The following is a 10,215-nucleotide window of genomic DNA, read 5'->3' on the forward strand; positions in this document are numbered from 1 at the left end:
AATTTTGCCCCCTCCTCCTCCTGTTCCCTCTGCATATATCATTTTACTCCTCTAATTTTCATAAATACTGTTTAAATACTTTCGCACACCTCCCCCTGTCCAGAAATTAAGCTAAAATGTCACAGATACAGATGCAGCTACATGCGCATTTGGAACCAGAGTCTGTAGAGATCAGGGGACGGAGTCTGCGTTCGATCTATGGGGACGTTTCAAGTAAAACCAGATGGAACTGAAACAAACATCAAACAAACATCAATGGGATAAACCTTTTTAGTTTGGTCCATGTCCAATCCACTAACATAGAGGTGGGGTTTATGTTCTATACTGTGCCAACCACCAGGGCGATCAAGACATTTTGGCTTCACTTTTGGGGAGTGGTCTTGTTGTCCATCTTTATATACATGTTCTGTCTGTATCTGCTACAGTGTTTCAGCCACTGCACTCGCTGATATGTCTTTGTTTGGTTCTCCATGCAGGCTCACAGGCTACGGGATCCACCACTGCTTTGCTCGCAGCATGATGGACCCTGAAGCCCAGGAGACCACCATGTTCCATAACTTCTATGCAGACTATTACACCATGGCGGGCATCGCGGTGGCGTCCTGCATGGCACTGTGCCCAGCTGTGGGTCTTATGGGCCGACGGGGGGGCCTTCTCATGTTCATGATCATCACTGCCCTGGCTTCACTGCTGCAGCTGGGCCTGCTCAACTGTGAGTTTATTATGAATAACACATACTTACACTTACTTTCACTAAAGACACAAATCCTTGAGAGTTCTTGGTTTCATTTAAGTAATGTTTTGGAAAAACGGCTCATCAATAGCACTTTCATGTCTGTATGCTAAATATAAAGGTAGTGCCAGCCGGCAGTTTGCTTAGTGCAAAGACAAGACGCAAGGGGGAAACCGCTAGCCTAGCTCTGTTCAAGCTAAAATAAATTCCCCTGGCCTGACCAAGAAATCACAATCCGGATACAATTGGGCGGACATTCTGCAGACCTTCCTTATCACATATGAAAAACACAGCAGGAGGTGTGGCATCACGCAGGAGGCAAAAAGGGCATACAAATACAGAATTCACAGCACATCAACACTGCCGTCGGCTCGCATCACCAAAAGCTCTTGAATCTCGTTATCTCTCAAATTTGACATGTCATTCGATGTGCTATAAGGAGTCACCTCTCTGGTTATTTTATCACGGGTCTGGCATGAAAAAATCTGACTCAGACATGTACGTTGCTCTGGATCATTTCAAGAGATTATTCAGAGTTCAGTGCGTGTCTGAAAGCAGCTTTAGTAAACATTAAGGGCTGGTTTTAAAAAGTCTGTTGAGACAAACTATACAGCTTTGGTTTATTCATGGGATTTGCCAGGGTCATCCATTTATCTAAAATTTACTGAATACAATAATATGTAAATGTCTCTTTGCAGCTGTAGTTGCATTTCAAACCCTGTGTTTCCTGCTGTAAACGCTTTGGTTCGTTGTGAGTGTACTGTGTAAGTTACCTGTAGTTGTTTGTAATGGAGTCGTCAAACATGATTGCAAATTACCCTTCTAGTCAATGTGTAGCAAAACATGCTCCAGACGATCACCAGAGTCCACAAGTGGGTTTATTCAGTTACCAGTGAGCTAGACTTAATGTTTAATCCGAGTCAACACATCAAGGTTATGCCCATGTTTCACCATTCCAGGAGAAGTTGTTGTTGGTTCTAACGCTCTGTGACTTGTTTCTGCGCAACATGTGCACATTTTTATTGTTATTATCTCACTGTCGATTAAATATATTATCTGTGTGCATATGATTATATTGTGTTATGTTCCTCACTGATACATATCTGTTGATCTCTCTCCTCCAGTGCTGGGGAAGTACAGCGGCCACCTGAACATCGGTAGGACCTTTTTATTTCTACCCTCAAGTCTTCTGTTCTGATCAAATCTGTAGACAAACTGATAAGTAATTGATTAGTTCTGCTTTGATAATTTTTTCTACCCACTATCATATCTATCAGCGGCACATTCTCTCAGCGTGAATTAAATCATCTGACACAGTTACTCACTTTTGCCGTTATATCTTGATGAGATTTTAGAAAATTTGCCGCACACGAATACGCTACAGTATTTCATTATAAGCCCTGCAGACCCGTTACATCATGGATGTAATCATGACTTTGTCTGAATCTATTTATTTATCCCCCTTTGTGTTGAGGAGGGTGAGCGTCTTTCTGTCACAGAGCTGTGGATCTCACACTCTTCTCTTGTTTATCAGTCTCTTTGCTCTCCTCCACACTAATCCCCCTGCGGGGAGCGAGAGCTGATCACTCCTCAGTCTGCTCTGATCCTCTCTGTGCCACACGTCTTATTCATAAAACAAATGAAAATGGGTTTGTATTCAGACTAAATGAACTCTTTGTAGCCTGTTCCTGTTAAATGGTCCAAATAAACAGTGCTGGTAAATCATTGCGCTTTTATTTGACCAAAGTTTATTTGCCCTTCACCTCCAGGTCTTTTACTGACAATGATGATATGTTCTGAAATTTTGATTCAGAAAATCTTAAATATCTTTTGCTCGAGATGTAATAGGCACACGTTAGAGTTGGGCAATAGAACAGTATCAATAATTACCGCAATTTAATTTTCATCGATGGCAATATAACAACGGTTCAATATATATTGATATGTTTCTTATGCATTGTATAAATACAGTGAGGAAGTAAAACACATTGATTTATGTTTGTAAATTATTTTATCTTTGTCCATAAAAAAGAGTTCTAAACTTTACTCAGGAGCAAAAATCTGTAATAATGTGACATTTATCATCATAAGTAATGACTAATATAAAAATGTCATCTTGATATATTCTTTGGCCATATAGCTCATGTTTTATACGTTTTTGTGATTTACTGTGTGTGTTGTCAATGGATGCAAAGAAGTACCATTAGTTTGATTTTCAATTTTGAAAAGTAATGACTTCCCAATACACAATGTGGTTTATATGTCCATTTTCAGAAAGTACTTCTCTGATACCTTGATTTCAAGTGTCTAATAAAAAAAAAGCTCAAAATGATCACATGAAAACTACGAAGGACATTTAATTCAGCCCAATTAAAAACGAACCAACCTGTTTCCTGTCAGGTTACATCCCATCTGTCAGGCGATATAAGAAAGAAACGTTCAGCTGAGTCTCTGGAAACTTTTCCTGAACTTCCAAGCCCCACTTGAGTAGACCTTGAAGGAAACACATAAAGATAAATGTCACTTTTGATGATACAAATTCAGTGTTATTTAAATTTCAAGATTATCGATTAGAGATGAAATATCACAACTTTGCATAAAGTTCCTTTAATATTTCAAATCATTTCAGTTTCTTTGCTTCCATGAAATTTCACACATATAGTTAAATTATGCTGTTAAACTATGCTGTCCCCAGCCCTTGTTTATATGTACTATACCCTGTTGTCCTTTTTACTTGATTGGTCTGGGCTCTGACTCTAAATTGCTGCGTGTGTGTGTCTCCTGCTTTGTCTGCAGACAGCTCAGGTACGCTGAATAAGAACTTCTCCATCGCCTTCTCCATCATCGGCATGTTCTCCTCCCACGCAGTCAGCAACCTGAGCATCTTCTTCTGTGCCGAGATCACCCCCACTGTGATCAGGTAAAACCCACAGAATCACTGATGGTAACATCGCAAGAGGAGGACGAGTAAATGTCTGTTTTTTAAAGCAAGCTTTATTGTTAGGTAGTTAGTTAGTTTGCTCTAATTTGTGTAGTTTAATTTGTTACCATAAGTGCCCTGAGTAACAAATACATTTTAATGGTTGGATTCTCATCACATAATACAGATGGATGAGGTACTGCCCCTGTTGTTAATGGCGGATATGAAATCATGGAGCTGCTGGAAACAACACAGTTCGGTGTCAAATGTAATCCATATCTTTTGCAAATTAGCCTTCCTCTGTGAGAATATATGACACAGCACTGGATGTTCATTATCTGAGGTTATGTAAGGGGTGCTGTTCTGGTGACAGTGCTCAGAGGGTGCCACTCTGTGGTATGTAAGGGGAATGGCAGGAGAGTAAGGACGGTTTGACTCTCTGCTGCAGTGAAAAATAAGAGCTTCCATTTTATTTTGATGGTACCTCTGCCCTTTAATGATGTTTTCAGGTATGTGTGATTGTAATCCTTAATCCCACCAGGTGACAGCCTTTTCTGTTTGCTTTCAGGGGTGGTGGTCTGGGCCTGGTACTTGCCAGTGCTGGCTTCGGCATGCTGACTGCACCCATCATGGAGCTCCACAACCAGAAGGGCTATTTCCTCCACCACATTATCTTTGCCTGCTGCACCCTCATCTGCATCATCTGCATTCTCCTGCTGCCAGAGACTCGCTACCAGCCCCTCCCCGAGACCCTGGCCGACGGCGAGAGCTACACTCGTCAACCTCTCCTCCCCCCGAGGAAACCTGGAGAACAGCGCCTCTTGCTGGCGCAGTCCGAGAGCAGCAGGGACTACACCAGGGTGCACGACACTCCACTCCACGAGGCAGCTGCCACCGTAGTGTCCACCATGGACTCCACCGCGTCTTCGGCTGTCGATTTGACGGCTCAGTCGGTCGGAGACATATCGGCCCCCACGTTCATGGAGGTGCACCCTGTCAAGCCTGAGGTTAAAGACCCCAATGGCCATTCAAGGTCATCTTTATCCACCACCCCCCTCACAGCACTGGGGAAAGACAGCATCATACTGGCCAGCAAAGAGCACCTGCTGTCTTCCACTCCTCTACACAAAGCGCCATGTGCCACAGACCCGCTTTTAGTCGGCACTGAAGAACCTCCAGCAACAGTTTCTGCTGTCAAGCTCGCGTCAGATTCTGTCCTCCTCGAGATGAACGACACTGGTCCCTCTCCGACTAAAGAGTCAGCCACTCCCCCGGCCCCTTCATCGAACTCTCCTGCTCCTCCCGTCCCTCAAACTGCGCCCTCTTCCTTAATGATCTGCACCACACCCGTCATCGAGCCCCCACCTAGCTCCGTGTTGGAATCCCCAAACCCCCCCATGAACGACATTGACGACGTCACAGTGAAACTTGAGCCCACTTTGCCGGAGGACACTGATGTCAATTCAGCCCTCGCTGCTCCTCCCTGTGACTCCTCTACTCCATCTATGCCTGACAGCCTCCCTCCATCCCCGGCTCCCTCCCCTGTTCCTGTGAAAGACTGCAACATTTCCACAGACCCTCCGCCCTCCGTTATCAAGCACTCTGACATTCCAATCCAGTTAAAATTAGAAGATGAATCTCCTCCTTTAACTAGAGACTCCCCCTCACCTCCTGTTATAGACTCCCATCCGCCACAGTCAGACTCTACCTCCCCCTGTATTAATGATTTATCTCCTCGGCCCCCTACTCCCCCTATAATCACCATTTCCCCTTCACCCTCTCCACCTCCACCCACTGACTCAGCTGAGCATTTACCCTCAGAGGACACGTCCACTCCCCCCGTCATAGACACTGTCAAGACCACCACACCGTCTGCAGCCATTCTCCCCGTCACAGACATTGTGTCCACCTCCACTCCAGAATCACCTGCTGTGACTCTCACGGACATTATGCCTGATACAGCCGCTCCCCTCCTCTTAGATTCACTGACGACTTCCATTGCAGATTCAGACTCCACAGAAGCGACCCCTCCCTCCCTGCTGGACTGCACCGTCTCCTCCCCCATAGACTCTGGTGTCGCCCTCCCCGTCAGGGACAGCACCAGCACAGAAAATAACGCTTTCAATGGTGTGGCGTCATCCTGATCCAGCATCGCGGCCAGGAAAACAAAGCTTTATGGACGTCGGGAGGCAGGCCCCCACCACCCCGACGTCACACGATTACCAGAGGGGAGGGGTGAGCGGCAAGACATTTCCTGCTCCAGACTTCAGGGTTTATGAAGACTGTCCCTGCCTGGAGTTGAGCAGACATGTCTTACACAGTTGTTGTACGTTTCTCGATGACCCCCGACCCCTCACCCCATTGCCCACCTTCCAGCAATTAGCCAATAAACAAGACCACCAAGTGAGAGAGTGCCAGAGGCTGGTTTGTGACAATGTGACAGTATCTTCTGCTCTTTCTTTCTTTTTGAATGTCACTGGAAATCACCAGCCTATAAACTACTTTGATGTAAAATGAATGGGAAATTACAGTCTGTCGTTTTAAAGAGACTTAACAACTACACCTACAATCACTGAGATGTGTCGTCAGGACAATTGAGAAATGCAATGATGCTAACAAAAACAAAAAAAAAAAAAGGCAAAAAAAATCTAATCACTGGTACTTTTGCTCAAATAAAATGTCTGTCTTACGTATTTTTTAAGGAAAAAAATATCGCCTTACCTGTGTGGACAAGAAAATCTGAATGTTACAGTACTTTTTTGCTGTTATAGAGAAAAACAGTCCAAATTGGAGTGATTTTTTTTTTTAATACAATGCCAAAATCGCCAAAATGACCAAAATTAAATGTAGACATAGTGCCAAAACATTAGTATTGACGCAGTATTTTGAGAAATGTTGTTTAGCGGTCCCCTGCCATCGACTGTACATGGATTCAAGCGAATCAGATGAACCCAAATTTCAGAAAATGCGATTAATTCTCAAATTAGTAAAAAGAAATTAAAAAAAAACATCAGAAAAGATCATGTGAAGAATTAGAACTGAGAGATAAGATAAAAGCTTAGCTCGGTCGTCAACACGTGGTTCATGTTGTATGAAGTGACCGGGGGGAAAAAATGACCCATATTTTGTCGGTCTGAAGAAAACGTATTTTTTCAAACGTTTCAGTCAATGAAATTTATGGTATGCAAATGCTTTTATTTGTAAATGTGATAAGTGTAAGTAAATGCATAATTAGTTGCTGAGCTTGATTGACTTTTTTTTTTTTTTTTTTTTAAATTCCAAGTATTATTTTTGAACTATGTCCCATGACGTGCTCTTAGCATACAAGACTGTACTTCTTCATTCTAACAGTATTTGTGGCACCTCAGTGTGGTGGCACATCCATATTCGCAGTGGGGACGAAGCATGAAAATAATCGTGAACAAACAAACTAAAGCAAACCGTAAAAGAAAAAACACACTTACACAACAGCTCAGTTTAAAACGGATGACAAAAATGACCCATGTGATTTGGTGACTTGTCGCAACGTCACTAACCTTCAGCGTGTTTTCCGAATCATATTCCCTGTGTTCATCCATTCACATGCAAGTTTACCTTAAAAATGCAATATTTTATACTTTCTTTGGAAAACAGGTCAAATCCTTATTTACAGAAAAAACTTTTCATGATCTTAAATCGACAGACTCCATGTCCGTATGTGGACGGCTTTATATTTTGACTATGTGTGTAACATGACAGATGCGGTTACACACTTAATACACTGCAGGTTGTAATGAGAAAGATGTGTGATCACAGATAGACCACTGTTTACAACAATCCTCATAATAATAATAATAATAATAATAATAATACACTGTACTGTAAAACTTTAGAGCCAACTCAATGATGTCGTGTCATTTCAAATGTGATCAAACCTCTCACAGTGAATCATGTATCCAGAGAGTATCGGTGATCTATTAGTGAGTCATTCAGGAGTCAGAGACAACACTTAACAGAAGATCTGTTCTTTTCAGCTCAGTGCACACATATTAAAAAACAAAAAATAAAACAAACAGGTACCTTGCTCAAGTCATGTGTTCCTGGACAAAGTCTGTTTGTGTTTGGTATGTGAATGACTGGGCAAACCTGCCTGTGGTTGTTTTTGTTTCTTTAATCTAAAATGAAGCTTGAATCAAAGTATGAAAGCTCGACTCAGGATGATCTTGATATAGATCGTCAACTTCCATTCTAGTGATGTGTCTAACGTACATGCTGCTACACGCCTCAAAGCACAAATACCCTGCAATCATGTGATGTCAGATTCGGTGGAGCTCGGCATCTTAAAAAGGGAAAAATGGAGCTGGATTTTGAATCACTAGATTAAATATGATTGTTCTGTTTTTTTTTGCAACACAACCACTTGTAATCTACTTTGTGGAGCAGGGACTTGAACCTGAATCTATTAAGGAACTCTTGCAGCAGAGAGCAGGTCGAGCGTAACATTACTCCCAAGTTCTCGTCGTCTGTGAATGTCGTTCTCTCTGTCTCTGTGTGCGTATTGCAGATATTGAACTGTGTATCTCCCAAACATCCAGATGCACCAAGTGTTAAGACATGACACAGCACAACACAATGATCGGTTGCTTCCACGTTCACAGCTCCCCTGCAGCTATTCCACAGGGTTGATGTTATTCCATCAGTCTTAGTAAGCATTTGGTTTGACTTGATGTTTTTAAAATGAAAGTAAATATCAGTGAAAGCAATCCAAAGCAGCACCAGCATCAGCGATGGGTGTCGACAGGCTGACGCTTACTGGTGGGAAAGAGGAAAAATAGAAAAACAATGTCTTTGTAAATAGTGAATGCGTGGAAACAGCCAGGTTTGATAGCATGAAAGCTCCTGGATCATGGACGGACTGGTGAATTGTTTTGAACTCGGTGAAGTGTCTGAGACATGAAGTCCCCAGTGTACACATTTCAGGTTTTGCTTCTCTCAACCGTGCTACTCCGGATCTCTCGATGGGAGATTTGAATGAATGTAAAAAAAAAAACCACAAAAAAAACATGGATTGTACCATTTATAATTTCCAGTTGTTTGGTTTCATTTTGTGTTTTGTTTTAACAGACATGATGCACTTGTAAATAAGCCATACCGGTTGTTAAAATAAACCACTATTTATTGATCAACTGAACATCAGGGTCTGTCTTCTTTAATAAGCATTTTTTTTGTCATGGATTTATTCAATGTTGATCCCAAGAAAAAAAACATTTAAATATTTCCCTGTTGTAAGCATGTTTCAAATAAATTACTTTTTAATGAACTAGAAAATAAAAGATCTCCCTGGAAGTTTAGGCTTATCTGTGTTCATTTGTGGTGATAAATTACAAATCTATAGGTAGTATCCATCACGTTAGCAGCAAGGCTGTACTTGGATAACGTTGGCATGCTAATACTATTTGGGTATTGGGTATAAACTACTGTTTACTAGGTTCACAATCTTACTTTAGCATAATAGCATGCTGGCCCTAAACAGAGAGGCAATGTGTTTCAAGTGGCAGATCTATTAATTTATACAACAGTATTGGTTAAAGTAAAGTTTTCGTGTTCAATATTACTGACAAGGCCAAGAGTCTATAGGCATGCTAGCACATCTGTGGGGCTGGATTTAGGCAATGTTAGCATGCTAATATTAAGATTAAGATTCCTCTTTATGGTCCCACACACAGCATGCAACATGCAAACATGGGGAAATTTGAACTCTGTATTTAACCCATCCGTGTGAACGGAGCACACACGGAACACAGTGACCACAACAGTGGGCAGCCATGAAGGCTGGCACCTCTCCAGCTTCCGTCCGTGCTGGCCACCCTCCGGTTCCCAAGCCAAGTCAGACTGAGCTACTGCCTCCCCAAAATAAGTTGACAATGACTATGCTAAAATGCTCATATGTTTGCCATGTTCACTATCTTAGTTTAGCTAATAAATAAGCTAAGATTTGCTAATTGGCCCTCAGCAAAAAGGCCAGGTCACTTGGTTTGCAGGTCTAATTTGCCATAAAATTAATTATTGGACAAAATACAATATAGGTCGGATAATGGTGATCAGGAATCATCAATATTGTTTCAATTGAACTTGAGGGAAAAAAAAAAACAACTATATTTCAGAGACAAGTTATCTGATATGGTCCAACGGGTGATAGAGGGAAAGTCAGAGGCTCATTGTTTGTTATTTATTGCAACTATTTGGAGTCTTTACTTTCAGGACTTCTGTCAATTCATCATACAGAGATGTGTTGGCTCACAGTAGTGGACTGGGTTTCAGTTTGAAATTGTCTGTTGAACAACACTGGTGGCATTGCTAAAATATGGGAAACCAATAACTCTGCAAGGTGGCTCCTATATCTCGAGGATCTGTCCGATAGAGGGCCCCTGTGACACAAAATAGATCTATTTTCTAGTTGACACCTAATGTAGAAAATAATATAAGATTTCTTATCTATGCAGCATTTAGGCACAGGTCAAATTCACGTGAGATTTATGTGTTGCAATGTCACAAATCCTCAAGAGGGCTTAAAGGGCTAGTT

At 41.9% G+C, this 10,215-nt stretch overlaps 1 protein-coding gene across 1 annotated transcript in view; it reads left to right on the plus strand.

Annotated features, from left to right (window-relative positions):
* Positions 1-6,655, plus strand: part of LOC109642279 (solute carrier family 22 member 23-like) — a 31,788-nt gene extending 25,133 nt beyond the window's left edge. The window contains exons 7-10 of the mRNA XM_020106992.2: positions 477-712; positions 1,858-1,890; positions 3,530-3,653; positions 4,222-6,655. Of these exons, the coding sequence (XP_019962551.2) occupies positions 477-712; positions 1,858-1,890; positions 3,530-3,653; positions 4,222-5,797 (1,969 nt within the window). The 3' untranslated portion in view covers positions 5,798-6,655. The remainder of the gene's footprint in view (positions 1-476; positions 713-1,857; positions 1,891-3,529; positions 3,654-4,221) is intronic.
* The last annotated feature ends 3,560 nt before the right edge of the window (positions 6,656-10,215 follow it).

This window comes from Paralichthys olivaceus, chromosome 16 (assembly GCF_024713975.1).
Source record: "Paralichthys olivaceus isolate ysfri-2021 chromosome 16, ASM2471397v2, whole genome shotgun sequence".
Taxonomy (NCBI): Eukaryota; Metazoa; Chordata; class Actinopteri; order Pleuronectiformes; family Paralichthyidae; genus Paralichthys; species Paralichthys olivaceus.